The 17,794-nt window shown below is 44.4% G+C and overlaps 1 protein-coding gene and 1 long non-coding RNA gene across 5 annotated transcripts in view; one reads left to right on the forward strand and one right to left on the reverse strand.

The window, feature by feature from the left end:
- Positions 1-3,452: 3,452 nt before the first annotated feature.
- Positions 3,453-13,393, reverse strand: LOC109396894 (uncharacterized). 4 transcript variants are annotated; one of them, XR_002126937.1, is made up of 4 exons: positions 12,640-13,393; positions 6,374-6,471; positions 5,008-5,113; positions 3,453-4,900 (listed from the first exon to the last, which is right to left on the reverse strand). It is a non-coding gene; the product is annotated as an uncharacterized LOC109396894 (long non-coding RNA). The 4 variants fall into 4 exon arrangements; XR_002126938.1 differs by lacking the exon at positions 12,640-13,393 and adding an exon at positions 10,582-10,710; XR_002126939.1 differs by lacking the exon at positions 12,640-13,393 and having other exon boundaries at positions 3,453-4,897; positions 6,374-6,570.
- AHSG (alpha 2-HS glycoprotein) overlaps positions 10,836-17,794 on the forward strand; it is a 13,516-nt gene continuing 6,557 nt past the window's right edge. Inside the window, exons 1-5 of the mRNA XM_019669097.1 lie at positions 10,836-11,152; positions 13,416-13,526; positions 13,866-13,950; positions 14,307-14,470; positions 15,702-15,803. Of these exons, the coding sequence (XP_019524642.1) occupies positions 10,940-11,152; positions 13,416-13,526; positions 13,866-13,950; positions 14,307-14,470; positions 15,702-15,803 (675 nt within the window). The 5' untranslated portion in view covers positions 10,836-10,939. The remainder of the gene's footprint in view (positions 11,153-13,415; positions 13,527-13,865; positions 13,951-14,306; positions 14,471-15,701; positions 15,804-17,794) is intronic.

A 17,794-nucleotide genomic window follows, 5' to 3' on the forward strand; every position in this document is an offset into this window, starting at 1 on the left:
TTAGCTGTAGAGGGCAGTGTCACTGGCCCTCATATGTGGGATCCGAACTGGGGCCCTCTGGTGTCCCAAGCCAGCTCTTAACCAACGCGCCACTCGGCCGGTCCCCCCACATTTCTTTTGGTTAATGTCATATTCGCCATTCACCTCTCAAAATAGACTGTATTTAGCTATTTACAGAGAGTAGACGTTGTTTTCTAACAACAAACAAATGGCATAGGGACCATGAGAGCACTGCTCTCATCTATGGGGCACCACTGGCTTCTCCGGGCACTGCTGCCTGCCCCTGGGCACCATTGCCTGCACCGAGGTACTGCTGGTCCTTGGTCTGGGCATCACCCTGACACTGCCCTCTGCTGCCCAGCTGATGCCATGGCCATACCCAGGGCCATACCAAGTTCTGTCCAGACTGTGGGAGAAGATCTCTTTACTCTGCTGTGTTAGAGGTTGCCAGTGGGCGTCAAAACAGAAATGCCTGAACTTCCTGCGGTCCTTCCTCACAGTCCCTCTTTAATTCTATCTCCTAATAAGACTGAGAAAGTGAGTGCAATGCAGGGCCAGGTCGGGAGGCAGGTCTGAGTGGCAGACACTATTTTGTTGTTCCCTTTGACTATGGAGGAGGCTTCAGCATCAGGCAGGCCTGTCGGCCTTGGCTCCATTCCAAGGCGGTGCAGTTCCACCCTAGACAGCTCCCCACCCCTCCTGCAGATGGTTTCCTGGTGATCGGTCCCCCCAGCCTGCAGACATGCAGCAACACAGCCTAGGAGGAGGCAGAGGTTCTAGGACCACACAAGACCTACTAGCTATCTATGTAACTATCCCATCCAATTTAGGAGGCAGGGCTCCAACTTTTAGAAGCTGTGGGATATTTACATTGGAAAAGAAAAATCAAAGCATGTTGATCAAGTGTCTAAGTTTAATATTGATGTAAATCAAATGGGAATACAACAAAATGTATATTGGCATGTCATTCATGATCCATGTTGTTAACAGAAATAAATCTTAAGGGCAAATTTTAGGATAATGAGGTTGAGAATAGAGACTAGGAAATGGCGTTTTCCTTTTTATTGTCTCTCATCTGTGCCACCAGGGTATGACTATAGGTAATTTTTTAAGTGCAAACACTCACGCTGCTTTGTGGATGACTCCAGGTTTCTGATGGGGGAAACCCCCCACTGTGGAGTGAAATAAGGACCATGGCGGTGTCGGGGTAGTGAGAGCAGCACAGGATATGGACCCTGGTTGGAATTCCACCTTTACCACTTCCCTGCTGTGCAAATCCCTACACAAAACTGGCATTATAAAAGACTGAGAAAGAGCAAGTTGGACTATGGGGATTTCTGATAGAATGTTCTTTTGGTCTGTATTTGATCTATTATTTGTAAGTGTTTTCATTTTTATTGAAATACCCATACTTTTCAATTAAAAATTCCTATTTGATTCTTTGTTAACTTGACCTCTCCCTGCCCCCTGAACCCTGATTTGTTTTGTGTTTTCCATGAATAATATGGCTAAATTTAATTTGTTAGTTGGGCAGGCACTGAGCAGAATAGCACCTAGAGAAAGGACTATGAAAGGCGTTGAGAAGCAGGCTGCCCTTAGAAAGGCCAGCTGAGTTTGGCACTGCCCTGAAAAAGCCCCTGTGAGTTGCTCAGGGACAGGACTCCGGGTTTGCCAGGATTTCTTACCATTCCTTGGTCACAGTCCATACTTCTCCACCACTTAACTTTGCCAACATAATCCTTCTAACCAGACAGTCATACTCATTTCTACCTGTCCGAATCTTGCCATCCTTTCAGGGTCGAATTCAAAATGTGTCCTCACCCATGATGCCTTCTTCCCTCTCCCCTGTGCACTCTCAGCTGGGAATGAGTCTCCCCTTCTCCTGTGAATATCTATAGCATGTGGTTCCTCTCATGTACCACCTATGATTAACAGGCCGGCTACATGATTTCATGGCTCCATATAAAATGAAAACGCAGGGCCCTTGTTCAACAATTGTTAAGAATTTCAAGTTGGCCTCTGAGCAATAGGATCGCTGGTTCGATTCCCAGCTCAAGCTGAGCTGCCAACAGGTGGCTCAGCCAAAAAAAAAAAAAAAAAAAAAGAATTTCAAGTTGGCTGCAGCAGAGCATTACACTGGTACCACTGCACAGGACACATTCCACGTGATTACACTGGGACATTTCAGGGGGAACTAGGAGGCACACGGGCAAATGCAATCATTTAAAAGCCCAATCATAAAACCCCTTTCCAGGGAACCTCCTGAATTGCCCGCCTTCCTGCACCTGGTTAGCGCTCCAGCACCTGCAAGCCTGGTTCTCCATCTCACCGGCACTTAGCTGAGGGTTCTCCTCCATGAGCTCCCCACCTGGCCTATGCCTACTGCCTCTTATCCCTGAGACCTGCCTCACTGATTTGCTTGGGTTGGCCACTAGCACAAGGAACAGGGAAGAATCTATTGGTTATTTTCCACAATACCATTACCTCCCTTTCTCTCTCTGTTCCCTCCTGTAGCCAGAACTTGCCAGAATTGTTGTATGCAATCCCCTGCCTATTGCTTGCAACCTCTCTTTGCCAGCATGTTGGTGCAAAAACAATGCAGTTGCACTCTTCCACCTGTTCTATTTCTTCTCTCTGACTAAGTGGTAATATAGATGCTTACTTGATGACAGGAATGTTAAGTGCACGATCTCCTTTAATGCTCTTAACATTGAAGTATGCACTGCTATTATTATGCTTTATACAGATGAGCAAATCATCTCAGAGAGGTTAAATAACTTGCTAAAGATGATAAAGTTAAGGCGCATTTACTCTTAGCTACTGGGCTATGTTGCCTCTGAACAGGCTAACTGAAGGCAAAGACTATCTTAATCACCTTGTATTCCCCATGGCACCTCTTTGTGCTTTCAGTACTAGTGTATTACTGGGGTTATTAAGAATTCCCATTTATTGAGCACTCGCTGTGTGCCAGGCTCTACATTGAGCATTTGCAAATGTTATCTCATTAAATCCTCAACACATCTCTACTAGCCAGGTTTTGTTGCCCATATTTGACAAATGAAGAAACTAAGGCTTCACAAAATTAAATCTCTAGGTCACATAGCTAGTAAATAGTGGCACCTGGTCTGTTCCAACTCCAGATGCAGGGTTCCTAATCAAGCTAAGCTGCTCCCACGCCCTTGCCCTCCACCCATGTGGCCCCTCTTCATTCATCTCACTCATCCTCACCTTCCTGCTGTGTCCGTCCTCCCACCGCCTCAGTCTCCATTAGAATCTGAGTTCTGGAGGCTTAGTTTTGGCTTAAGCCATTGAATGATTTGGCTGCCTATTGCACAATCCCAGCCCAGAAGGAAAGTTGCCCACATTACCTGCCCTGGCCCTATGATCACCACCTTCTCATTTTAACTTGTCACCTTCTGATGTCCTACCTAACAAGAACACCAGAAACATCCTTAGGTGTTTTCTAGAGATCAGACAGCAAGCAGTGAAGAAATGCTACCCACTGAGAGCCTTGATGAATCCAAGCAGAATGAATTCTTGGTACCCTCTTACAGGTCTTCCACTAGCCTCATATATTTTCCCTCTCAACATTCAAGAAGCCTAATCAAGGCAATCTATGGAGAAGAATGACCTTTTTGTTGGTTGGTTTAACTGTTAATTCTTTTAAGGGTCCAGATAAATCTCTGGAAACCAGGAGAAATCCCCCTGTTCTACAGGTAGCAAGTGGCCTGCCTCCTCTCCTAGCGATTATTGAATTGTCCTTCACTGTGCGCATGGGTGCATGCACAAGAGCATGTGCCCTCAGACAGCTATGTAATCCACTTGACGCCTAATTACAAAATGATTTGTCTTATTTTTTAACCATTGGTGCCAGTCTTGCCTATTGAATAAGATGATTAGGTGGCCTCAAAACTAAGTTACCTGAGAAGTAACTGAAGGAATAGAAATGATAGAAGTCAGATAAGGGTGGCAGGATACAACATGGATGTCTCTAAATACCTAAAGCCCTACTTATAGAGCAGGAAATTGATTTAGTCTGTGTAGTTCTTAAAGGAGAATCTGAATCCATTGGAGAGGTTGCGATGTAGGCTGGTGTTGACTTGATATGAAGGAAACTAGTAACTTCCTAGTTACTAGAGTGATTCAACAATAGAATAGGCTACCAGGATGATGGAGAGATTCCTATATGTGAACATCCTCAACCAGACACCAGACACTGAAGGGAGGCTCTGAGTTGAGTGGAAGGCTGGCCGAGAGCCCCTCAGTGATCATGTATGAGGCTCAGTCTGTGCTGAGTAGGAGGCATGTGCTGAAGAAACAAGACTGAAAATGACATAGACACTTCTGTCCTCTGAGAACCTTTCTAACTTAGGGATTGTGTTCCTTTGGTTCCTCTGGATTCAATGTAGGCTGAGGGCAGGAACCACAGCTTACACGTCCCCTGTGTGCTCATAATAGCTAAACACAGTGCTATGGAGCCAGACTCAACAGTAAGCATCTAGAAGACAAGAATTATACCTTCCATTTGTGAATCTTTAGCACCTAGCAAAATGTAAGAAATTAATTTTGAATTAATAAATGTATGTCCAGAGAATACTCAATACAAGTCAATAAATGGATCCACATAATCTACAATATTGACCCACTATTGAAAGGACCCATCCCAACCCCAGTAATCTACATGATGGATAAACAAGTGTCCAAATTTACTAAGGTTCAATGAGTTACTTGACTCCAGTGGCCTCATCATAATCATGCGACTCTTGGACAATAAGGCCACCACTCTTCTGAATATCTGTCTCTGTGTCCAAGGGGCTTAGCAAGCAGACCATGGGGCTCATGATAAGATGATAGTTTCACCTCTCATCTTCCTTCTTGTCTGAAGAGTGCCACTAACCTGCTTTTGAAGATATTAAAAGTTAATGACAGAAACCAGCAGGAGTAATGGATGTGATTCTCTGGAAAACATTTAACCAGAAATAATGTAATCATTTATCTATTATTTACCTTCAAACCCTGAGGTAGAGATAATTTCAACACCAGTTGAGTCATCACTGAAGTCAACAGGTAAAGGTCTCTTCTGCAAAATTGATTTCCAAGTATTTTCCACTGACTGAAATTATATGGGTGAACTAATTTTTTACTATTTTAATTTTTAACCAAACTCAACACATTTTTTTATTTCTTTTGCATTTCTTCAAATAATACTTATTTCCTATTGTTAAAGAATAACAATTTGCTTGCTTTTAGGCAGTGCTCAGCAGCCAGCTTCCTTAGCACTCTTTAGGCCTTATGTTCTCTTAGTTTGGGGTTAACAGAAAAAAAATGATTGGGCTAAATCAAGGTTCCACCTTTGTGTGATATGGTCAAGTTTCAGAACCTGTCTGAGTCTCTGCTTCTTCTCCTATAAAGGACAGAAGATGAGAATAGGACAGCTGCCATGGAGTTATGAGAATTAAAGCACCATAACTTTTACAAAATAGGAATCAATAACATTAGCTATGATGATGATGTTTTCCTGAGGAGGAGCTGTTCCAGCCTCAGCAATCTCCCCATGCTTTCTTTAACCCTAAAATGATTCTTTCTTTTGAGAAACAACGTTGAATGGGTGTTGAGGTCACACTAAACAGTATATAGTAGGAAGTCTTCTTCCAAAGAAAAGAGACTGGAAGGTTTCTCATAGTTTCTTATGTGATAATGAAAAGCTTACTGCAAGGACCACTGTATTCTTGAGGCCAGTTTCACACCAGATCACCAGAACTAATGGTAAAAGAACTTCTCTTGAAAGAGTAGAAAGACTTGATGAAATACAAACTTTTTCTATTCTGGGTTTAAATTATGCCTCTTCCCCACAGCTGGGTCTAAGATAAGGCAAGGGAGAGGCTAAAGGCACAATATTTAGGGGGGTGGGACCCTACGAATGAGTCCTTCTTAAATTTTGCACCTTCACCCTCTCCTTTGCCCCAACCTAGCCCAGGCCCCACTTTTCCCCATTTATTCCCTCAAATGGGTTTCTTTTCAGGGTTTGGATTTTTAGAGCCATGTCATGGTTATGAGAACAGGATTGGGGGAAAGCTTGCAGAGCCCTTTCTTTGCCCAAAGAAAGGAAGGAATACCACCGCTCACTGTGGTTTAGTCATTTTTACCACAGTATGCTCAGGCCCATGTCTCCTAACTTCGGTGCGTTGGCACTGAGTACAAAGGACTCTTCCAAATTAGTTTCAGGGCTACTGGTACTAAATTAACCTTCACAAGAAACCTGATGGGTCCTGGGACAAGGCTAACTTACATTCCATTAAGTGATGCTTTACATTGGAGAAATAAATCCCAATCTGTCTCCACAGGATAAACATTATAATTTTGTATAACTTACATACAGTTTGTGGGTAATCAGATGTCGCTGGACCAAGTGAGTCAAGGTGAGCTCCTTCAGGGCAGATGATGTCTTCTCATTACTCTGCGCCCAGGCACCTGGTGTCACAGATAATAGGTGTTCAATAAATGCCCATATGAATGAAGAAACACCAGGTATATCGGAAATTAATTCTTGGCCTCTCGGGGCCTAGGCCCTTTAAGTACTAGGAAGGGCAGAGCCAGGAGTCTGGCCCAATGATTTAAACACCAACCACTGCCACTTCCTCCCTGCGAAAACCAATTGTTCCCCTGGCTTTTGCTGACGTGCACTTGTTCATGTTCTGTTTTGTGAGAGGCTGGGTTTCTAGCTCTTACCTCAGCTCTCACTGCCTGATGCGATAATTCACCCCCTTCTAGCTCTATCCTTCCCCTGTCAGACCTGTGTCTGCTGGCAGGGACTTGGCAGGAACAGCCTTGGCAACTCTGACCCTGAGTTTCCCGTGATCCTTCTTGCCCTGCCTCCTGACTGGCATCTGTAAAGGCTGAATGCTGCTTTGCAACAGTTTGAATGCATTGCTGCTATAGTGGAGAGCTCTACTAACAAACTCAGAGACCTGGCGCCATCCTTAGCTGCCATCTTGAGGTCTCCACCATCAGCAGCAGCACACACATGGGGGCGCCACCCAGCAAGTGCTGCCCAGCGCCTTGCTGCCATCTCCTGGAGGTGGTTGGTCTTCTTCTGCCCTTTAGACCTTTAGGTCTGCTCTCCTCAACCTGCTCTAACAAGCTCCTGATATTCTCCAAACACTATCAGACAGTGTGAACGGAAAGAGTATTGTTTTAATGCAGTGATGTGGGCCTCATAGAAAATTGCATAGATAAGTAATTAAAATAATAAGACAAAGGACCAGAAATAGAAGTAAATGCCTACTTCCTATTGTCATGAAAAGAAGCTGGAGCCAGGAGGATGGAGCTGACCCAAGAGCACTCATGAGTATATGCACTCGGCATTTGGCAGGTGAAAGTCTTTCTAAGTTTAAATTGGTGCCATCAGGCACAGTGAAACACCTATAGCCTCCCTTTGACATGCTTTGCTATGGCTCTCTTGGAAAACATACTAAAATATCATCTATTTTCTTCTTCATTGTCCGTAAGTAAATGGCAACATTTCTTTCTAAGGAAACTGAAAAAATGTAAATGAGGGATTTTATTCAGCCTGACACCAAAGTTATTTTACTTTATAAGAATTAGACATATGGAATATTTGAGATACATACCAAAGATATTCCTAAAATACATTTTTTTAAAAGTTCTGATGATTTTCCCATAACTAAACTCTCACAAAAGTCAGTATGGACGTGGTAGCAAAGGAAAAGAGAGAACAGCTGACCTGAGAGCACACCCGTTAAACTGTAGGGGTATGAATTGACATGGCCCTTCTGATAGGCAGTTTGGCCAGAGAAATCAAGAGCTTTAAAAATGTCAAATCATTTGAATCAATAATTAAACGAATAAGAATCTATTCTGAAAATATAATTAGAAAGCCAAAGATTCCTGAATAAAAAATTTCACTGAAGCTTTGTATATGAGAGTGATCACTTGAGAACAAATTAAATGCCTTACAATAGAAGAATGATTAGATAATTTATGATATACACAATAAAGTCATAGGGAGTGATTATAAGCATGTTTTTCAAGTCTAATGACTTGGGAAAACATTCCAGTTATAATATTAAGTGAAAAAGAAAACTACAAAGTTGTATATGCAATATATTTTAAATCACATTAAAATAATTCCTTGCATAAAAAAAAGGCAAGATGGAAATGTTATTTATCTCTGGGTGATGAACTTGTGGATGAGTTTGTTTTCCTGTTTATATGTGGAAAGGTGATAGGTGAGTTATTACCTGCTCTATACTACATGCTTTGTTTTTCTAGCATCAGAGAAAGAGGACAATACTTTAGAAATTGTCACCCATGGAAGATCCAAGAACAAAGATACCAAAAGAAATGCTATAAGACAAAAATGATCAGAAAGGGTGATCAAACAGAGCTTTTTTCCTCCCATCACCCTCATATTGGGAATGCAATAGAACCACACCAAGAACAGTGTGGAAATCCCAGAGCACAGGGGACCCAGGCCTCGTGATGAGGATAGGGGAAGAGAAAGGGCACACAGGTAGCACAGGGACACATCACATCACAGGAAGAAGCCTCCTGAGTAGCAGTCGGCACCAGAACAGTGGTGGGACCACGACTGCAGGGTGTGCCTAGATAGGTGGGCATGAAGGCAGCTTCATGAAACTGCCCCCACACCCTGGGTGAGCACAGCGGCCAAATTTTCCCAAGTTTAAAGGAGAAGGTAGCACTTAGCTGAGAGAAGGTCTGTGTTCTAGAAAGGGTCCCACAGCTGAGATAAGGGGAGCCCTGATTGGGGATGCAGGAGGACTGTCTTGCTATGGATTAGATGGGTAAGTGGGACATGAACTCACAGGTGGGCATGCCAGGTGGATGTGACTAAGGCAAGATGAGACAGATTACCTGGCAGATAATGCCAGCACAGACCCTTGCAGGCCTGGGCCAAGAAGAGCACCGCTTTCTGCCCTTGACTAAAGTTGTATTTGCATAAATCACTTGCTTTTAACCCCAGAGGGGAGAAGACGTAAGAGGGGCAAAAAAATCCTCACTGGGACTGGGTTGCAACCCAAGTGTCAAGAGTGAGTTATCTAGAAGAACGAGATTGGATTTTCACAAAATAGGGCTCAGAGACAGAAATTCAATTATGTTGTGGAAAATAAAGTTATATTTTATATACCCAAGCTTATGACATATGAAACATGCACTCGCCACATATATTTTCTGTGATTTTCAGATTTTTAGTAATGACCATATTTTGTATTTTAAAAGATTATTTAAAAGAAAAGCATAGCACCCACAAAAAGTTGCTCACGAGTCAAGGCCTTGAAGAAAATGGGGCATAAGGCTGATGGAAAGTCGCCCATGGTTTTGAGGATCATCTTGTTAGATGGCCAGAGCTTGTTTTGTGTCTCTAAGGGCCAGGATCCCCCTCTCAGAGAGAACCTGGAGTCTTGATCACACCTTCTGAGCTTCTGTCATTAAGATTCTGTATTAGTGTATGCAGCTGGGAGTAAATGTGAAAATTCTCCTTCCAGTTACTTCCTGTGCCCTATCACATCCCCTCTCTGCCCCCTCCCCCCAGCAAATCAATGTTGTTAAGCTCCCCTGTAGAAAGCCCCCTCTTTTATTTTCTAAACCAGGTTTTGTTCTCTGAAGCAATAGCAAACAACAGAACAAATCCACCCACAATGATGACCTCCAAATATTTGAAGAACATGTTGGTCTCCATGTTAGGGCGTCCTTGCTCCAGGCTAATCCAAGCCAGGTCCTCACAAGCTATTTCCCAAGCCTCTTGCTATGCTGCCCATGCTCCTTGGATGTTACACCTAGGATTCTCAAGGGTCACTTTAAAAAGGTAGTTCCTAGAACCAACACTGTGGCCCTGTGCTCTGGCCAGAAAGACTCACTCTAATTCTGCTAAGGCTACAAAGGGCATTAAGGAGGCATTTGTGTTCTTAGCTGCCCCTGCAGAATCTCTGCCTGAGTGTGAGACTCAAACCCCTCTAGAGCTTTGCCAAGTGAGTGACTGTTAGCCCAGGGCTCTCCTCTGCTGTCCTTGAGCACTGGCTGGAGGTACGGGCCACTGGGGACACAGGGCCACTGATGCCAATCACACACAGCCACCCAGGAGGCTTAGTCAGTGCTGTCACCTGCAGGGTCCTGGCAGTGAGTTCTGGAGAAAAGTCCATGAAGGACTATAGAACTCCATATTGCTCTGTTGGCCATAGCCCTCCCTAGCTCTGCTGTGGGAACACCCTTTTCTTACCCCCATTCCCTACTTTAGGCAGAAATATCTCCCTTCTTTCCTTCTTTTCTCCAAGGATCTTACCCAAGATGTTGGCATCTCCCATGGCTCTCCCTCCTCACTCTAGATCATCTGTACTTTATTACATCTTTGGGCCGTGTCCTCTCTCCAGGACTCCTCTTGGGGGAGATAACCCTCCCTGACATTAGGGGACTTTATCAAATTGCTAAACATCCCCCTTTTCCCCTCACAGACCCCATGGAGTGCTCAGATCACAATAGAAAGCACTCAACTCTGTTGCCAAACCCACAGCGCTCCAGGGCTGGCTGTGCCAGCCCCCTCACCTGGGTGCACGACTCATCCCCTCAGCTGCCTCCTCTTTCTGCTGCTGTTACCATGTTCCCAGCCGACTTTGGAGTATCTCCCCCACAGGCCCCCACCACCTCACCCCCAGCAGCATTGATTTGGCAGGTTTTTTTGGGGGCCAGCAATGTTTGTTTTTCCAGGGCTGATGTTTGCTGGGATTTTCTTGGAACCACAACAGAAATCATCCCACGTCCTTATGCAATTCCTCCGGGAGGCTCTGACAGATAAATAAAGCCCTCAGCCCTTCCATGGATCTACCTTTCCCAGCAGAGCATCTGGGTTTTTCCTGAAGCCTCCAGTCACCTGCTCACCTGCCAGGGCCTCTCTGGGGCAGCCATGAAGTCCCTTGTCCTAGTCCTTTGCCTTGCTCAGCTCTGGGGCTGCCACTCTGTCCCACTTGGCCTAGGTCTGGGTTATAAAGAACTAAACTGTGATGACCCAGAAACAGAGCAAGCGGCCCTGGTGGCTGTGGACTACATCAACAGCAACCTTCTTCAGGGCTACAAGCACACCCTGAACCAGATTGACAAAGTGAAGGTGTGGTCTCGGGTAAGTGAACCTGCTGTTTGTGAACTGAAAGAACCTGCTCCTGGAGCTTAACCGGGTGTCTCAAAAGATCACATCTCCCAGCACAAATGAAACCGAAGAGCAGTAAACTCTGATTTCTTCCTAGGAGGGAGGGAAGCAGCAGGCAGAGGGCATAAGAGGAGACATCATGTACGGTGCTGACAGGTCTCAAGGAGGGTGCTGGCGGTTGGGGAGGTGTGCAGGTGAAGAAAAGGATTTGAAAGACATTTTGAAGACCGCAGGTAAAAAGTGTGGCTTCCTGGGAAAACCAGGGTGCAAGAGACTGGATTCTAGTTGTCAAATTATCACCCACTGGGAATTAGTTATCTTTCTTTGCTTCTGTTTCTCTGGATGAAGACTGAGAGTGAGTGAACCTAGCATTTGAAAACTACCTACTCTGTGCTGGGCCTTTTCACATATATCATCTCCTTAGCCCTTTCTACCCCCCGGTCCCATGTGGTAGGTATTGTCCTTGTCTTACATAAGGGGAAACTAAGGACCTGACAAATTAGGGCATTTTTCTGTGCCCAAGGTCATATAATCAGTAAGCATCTGTCTGGTATTCAATTCCAGGTCTGTGTTCCATCCTCTACAAAAGTTGCCTCCCAGATCCCACATCCCAGAGAGAAATCTTGGCATGATGTGATGGACTTCCTCACATGGTAGACAGTAAACTACTGCAGTCTGAAGCCAATGACAATAAATATCAGGCTAGAAACTATGCCTCGGGGATCAGTTGAGAGATTTGGAGAGGTGGGGGAAAGGCATCTGTCTACTGACTATTTTGAAATTAGATTGTCTACCTAATGAAGAATAATTCTTTCAGCAAGTACAAATTACAAGCTTTCTGTGGGTTTTAGCAGCAATGTCAGGTGCTATAGGTGATATCAGGTTGAACCACATGAAATTGCCATTTTTGTATATTAAAAGCAGCTAAATATTGGCATTTTAATGGTTCAACTTAATACAAAGGAGAGAAAGACATAATTAATGCCCACAAGAGATTTATAATCTATTGTAGAAAGGAAAATAAGGTCAATATCAGGATGTCCAGGCTGACTAACTTATTTCTGATCTCCCAATGGGACACAATATCTAAACTCAGGGTTGTCCCAGGTGGGTTTTAGCAGTGCTACAACCATACGGAAGCACAGAGGAAACACTGATCATTTCAGGGGGACTAGCGTACAACATGCATATGCGAGGGAAAGGTAATGAACAGACATTGTGGTTTTCACTCAAGGCAGAGAGCTTGAGAGTTACTTTTTTAAGAAAAACTCAGGGGTGCTTTGCTCCTATTCCCTGCAGCTCTGAATGTTTTCAGGAAGCTAACGTGGACACATCTGCCAATCATAAAACACAGCTTCCTCCAAGAGAGAAGATTCTGAGGCTTCAAGTACTAGGGAGTCAGGCAGAACAGAAATGAAAGGCAACCAGAGTAGGTGGTAAGACAAAATACATGCTTGTACCTTCTTGATTTTCCAGGCTTTGAAGAAAGCCTACAGGAACAGGTGAACGCCACGTTGTTATACAAGCTCTCCTACCACTTCCTTCCCCACAGCTCCTTCTTCAAGGGGACACTAGCGACTTACACGCGGCTTCCTCGTGTCCGAGAGGGGCTTGCTTTTCCCCCTCACCACCAGCAGGGGGAAGTAGAGAGCAGCAACTTTGCATCCAGGCCTTGACAAGCCAAAGACAAAAGGCCAAGGACAAGGTTTCCTTTAGGAAGGAAAAGGAAATGGGGAAGGAAGGAAAGCAGATGATGAGAGGTAAAGGAGAAAGAAGTAGGGGGAGGTTTGGAGACAAGAGAGATGGTAAAATATTATCCTACAGCACCTTACTTTGCAGCTTAACTGAGAAAAATCCAAAGCTGACTTTTCCAAAGCACTGCTTGAAGGGTGAAATTTTTTAAGTTGGTCAGTATCAGCAGTCACTTTTAGTTTTTAACTAGCACTCAGAGGGATGACTATGGTTCCATCAACCTGTCCAAGCCCAGGACCCCTTCTTCCTGGCAAACACCATTGAGCACTTGCTCAGCTAACAAGAGGATGAGAAAAGCCCCGCCACTGTCTGTCCACAGGGCAGGGTAGAAGAGCTGGGTGGAGTTGCAGACTCACAGTAGGAATGACTTATCTCACCTCTCCAGCAGGGGGTGCGCTCAAGCCCTGTGGGGGCCTCACCCTTTGGCCCAATCAACAGAATCAGGGCAATAGGGTGCTCACCTCTTCATTCTATGTCTCCACAGCGGCCCATGGGAGAGGTGTTTGAGATTGAAATAGACACTCTGGAAACCGTCTGCCACGTACTGGACCCCACCCCTTCGGCAAACTGCTCCGTGAGGCAGCTGAGGCAGCATGTGAGTGGCACTCTTAGGGTGACTTCAGGTTGGGCCACGGCTAGTTCCACTGTGATTCTGCAAAAAGCAGGCTCATTTTATCCAGCTGCCCAGCCTGCCCTCATGGCCAGCCAGTGTGCTGTTTCAAAAACTGCCGTTTGCTGCCTCCTTCCCTGGGCCTGCTTTTTACAACAAATGTCTTTATTGCAGCTCTAGAAAATGTTATGTGTCCATATTACCCAGTTGTGATTTTGTGAGGCTCACCTTTGATAACCATGCCTGAGGGACCAACCCCTCCCCAGGTGAGAAGTGAAGGGCCAGCCCTTCTCTGAGGCCCTAACTTTGGGTTTATTTCTCTAGGCTGTGGAAGGAGACTGTGATTTCCGAGTGCTGAAACAGAACGGGCAGTTTTCCGTGTTGTCTGCAAAATGTGATTCCAGTCCAGGTAGAGATGATTCTTCTTCTTATTTTGACTTTGTAGAGAGAGTGAGGAAGGAGCCTGAATTATTTTCAATGTGAGTAATTCTAGCCACTTTGTTGGTGAGGAGAAGGAGAAGTCAAATGTCCTAGTATCTGGGATTATAAAACTGTTTTAAAGGGAGTTGAAATTGCCCCTTGATGAGAGGAGATCCTGCAAAAATGTCAGCTTGATGGGAGCCACCTTGATGGGAAAGTTTAGCAAGAAGCAGAGATAACACCTGAGGCCATTTAGATAATGCCTTGGTCCTTTCTAAATAAGTAGAGCAGGGGTGAACACTCGAGAAGTACAACTCCGATTGGTTTTTTTCTCTCTCTGCACAGATTCAGCCGAGGATGTGCGAAAAGTGTGCCCAAGCTGCCCTCTGCTGGCCCCACTTAACGACACCAAGGTGGTGCACGCTGTAGATGCAGCACTGGCCGCCTTCAACGCTCGTAATAATGGCTCCTATTTTCAGCTTGTGGAAGTTTCCCGGGCTCAACTTGTGGTAAGACGGAGACCTTTGGATAGGTTGGGCAATTTGCTGGCACCTCGGGAATGTACGAGGTGAGGGACGGAGAGGGAGCATGAGCAGCAGTGGGAAGGCCGGGAGGGTCGTGGAAGAAAAGGGAAAGAAAGGGTTCTTGGGGGGTAGGAGGACCCTGAGGGTCATGAGGACCCCAAGAACCCTCAGTGCCTCCCACAAGCTGAGCCACTTTAGCCTAAAACAGCCAGATGCAGCCTGACCCCAGTTCCTCAGTTCTAGTCAACACCATGGCTCACTGTTCAGTGGGTGGGAGTTCCCACATTACCCAGAAGCACTCAGTGTAAATTCATGGTTCTCCACATCTTTATCATCCATCACTACTGACCATCTGCAGCACTCTCGTAGTTGATACTTATAAAGACATAAGCCTACTTACACAGATAAGCATATAATGGCAGGATCCTAAAATGCCTTTTGATTTACTGAAAAAAAAAAAATCTAATTGAGCTGTGGGTAGTTTAGCATATTTGAATGTAACAAAATTCTAATATTTAAGAAAACTGATATTCTGGGTACCAGCCAAGGCATACTTGGAAATGCATTATATAGGTGATAATTCTATTAACCAGAATACTTGTGTGCTTCTCAGAACATTCCCAGACTATTCCAAATAACAGACATTTTATTATCATAAGTGTCCATATGCTCCATAAGAACTATAAGGAAGAAAAGCACAAGTATCTTCCATACTTTCATTTCTGTCTTTCATTTGACACTGCTGTATACAGTTAGTGGGAGATGTATTAATTAATCTCTTTGCTTTCCTGCTTTCCATCTTGGAGTAACCTGAACCTTGGGTCTCAAAGTGCAGCCCCAAGTGGGAAGGCAGGGGTAGAGATGGGGTGTGGGAGAGGGTTCCCAGCCAGGCCAGGGTAAGGTTGGCCTCTGGGTTCCTACTTTCTATTTGAAAACTCACTCTTCCCTGAACAATGGGCAGAGGATACCTGCATGTTTTTCAGGGGACACCCACCCCCAACCACATTATACAAACACACAGAACATGAGGCCACAATGACTGCCCTACGTAAGCCATTGAGAGCATATTTTCTGGCCACACAGTGTGGCCTACGCAGAGGGTGCTCCCTGAAGGGTGCAATGCCATGGCGTTGCTGCTTCCCTCCAGCCTCTCCTTCTCTGCCTTTTTCATGCTAAGTCATGTTGCCTCACAAGCATTTTCATTTATTCTCATCAGCCTCTTCCAGCTTCAACCTATGTGGAATTTGCAGTGGCTGCCACTGACTGTGTTGCTCAAGACGTCACAGACCCAGCCGTCTGTAACATGCTGGCGGAAAAGGTAAGCAGGCCAGGCCCTGGGGACAGCAAAGCTGGTTGTAGAACAGAGCACCCTTAGAGCAAGTTGGTATCTTGGGACTGTGGAAAAGAGGTAACAGGGCAAAATACCCACATCCTGGGGGTAGGGAGTGGGGGGCTGGGTCATGCCAAGCCTTCCTCTGGGGTGTCACCTCCTCCCTTTAAGAGCTGTCACCAAATCATCTCACGTGCTGGATGCCCCTGAAGATAGGAAAAAGACAAAGACGGTCTCCTAACTAAGGCAAGTCATGTCAGGCTGCTGGGAGTGCGAGGTGTGGATTTTCTAGATATACCTCTGGTATGTAATCATTCAAGTCCTTGAGCCAGTAATGCTCATTTCTAGGAATTTAGCCTAAAGAGATCAACAGAGATGTTTGACAGAAACACACACACACACACACACACACACACACACACACACACACACACACGGTGCCAAAAAATGTATACACATTTTAAGAAAGGAAAACTGTATGAAAATTGTAATACTCAATATATACCAATAACAAAAGAAAAATACAGGTCGCATTTGACTTCTGCAATTATGAGAGGTACTCAAAGTGCTTGCCGTAAGCATCCAGACACTTCTGATTATGCTGAACTATTCTGCTTGAGCAACGTTGACCAGTGTCCACTTGTATACATTTTTTGGACACCCCCCTGTATTATTGAACTGGCCAAAAAATAGTTAAAATGTAAAATTTTACTATAATTAAAAACAAACAAAAGTAGTAAAGTAATACGTTATAGACAATTTAAAAAATTAAAGATTTAAAGTTAAAGAAACAAAATTATCTGCATTTCTTCCTTTCTTATAACATTTTTATAATTTCTTTTTATACACAAATGGATTGTTTACTTAGTTGAGATTGTACTATTCATAATATGTAGGGTTTTTTTTGAGCATCTATGTCTTTAAGTATTGTTTGAGAATAACAATGGATTCATCAAATTATATTTGATTGTCTCAGTGGCGATTTAGGTTGTTTCCAATATTTTGCAGAAAAAAATAACACTTCAATACAAACCTTTAAACATAAGCCTTTGTCTAACAGACCTTCTGAAAGTTAAAAATTTTTCTTCTCTTCCTTTTTCATCCTCCTTAGATCTTACGCTTCCTTAAGTGCCTGGCTCATGTCTGGCCTCTGCTTAGAAACCCTCCCCAAGTACTTCAGACTACAAAATCCCTTCCGTCTCTGACTCCAATTGCATTCATTTATTCATTCATTAATTTATCAAATATCATTTGATGGCATATCAAGTATTTATACATGTATATGTACATCAAATATCGATTTCTTCTCTAATAATGTGATTGCTTACATAACAATTATGGCGAATGTCCTTTGGGTGCTTACTCTGTGTGGGCACTTTTTAAAGTACTTTACATGGATTATCACATTTCATCTTTACAATGCTATCCATGCTTTACCCTATGGGAAAGCTGAGGCACAGAGAGAGTCAGTAATTTGTCCAAACTTGCTCAGCTATTCCCTGGGTAATCTGGGATCCAATCCCAGCAGCTGTGGCTCTGGAGTTCATTAATTGCATTAACAATTATACATGTTGCCTCAGCTGGACTGTTCTAGGGGCTGGAGACAGAACAGTGAACAAAGCAAGTATGCCTCCTGGGCTGTGGAGCTTACTTAGAGCCTGGGTGCCCCATTTAGCTCTGGATCATAAAGGCCTTGAGCTGTTTCCTCATGGCTGTGTGTGGGTAACTTGCGTCTCTATCCTGTAAACTCCTGCAGGGCTGGGGCCCTATCTCCTCTGCCTTGCACCCCCAAGAAGCATGTAACTAGTACACAAGGTTTAGTCAGTAATGCCTTTAAACTGATGGGTGGGAGGTAGCAGGAAGAGATATGAGTACCAGGAGGCCATGTTTTGCTTTGGGCTCTGTCACTGTGCAACACAGGGGAGGTTTCTTTTTTATTATTATTAGTTTCAGGTGTACAAAACAATGCAGTAGTTATC

The sequence above is a fragment of the Hipposideros armiger genome, unplaced genomic scaffold (assembly GCF_001890085.2).
Source record: "Hipposideros armiger isolate ML-2016 unplaced genomic scaffold, ASM189008v1 scaffold_14, whole genome shotgun sequence".
Lineage (NCBI taxonomy): Eukaryota > Metazoa > Chordata > Mammalia > Chiroptera > Hipposideridae > Hipposideros > Hipposideros armiger.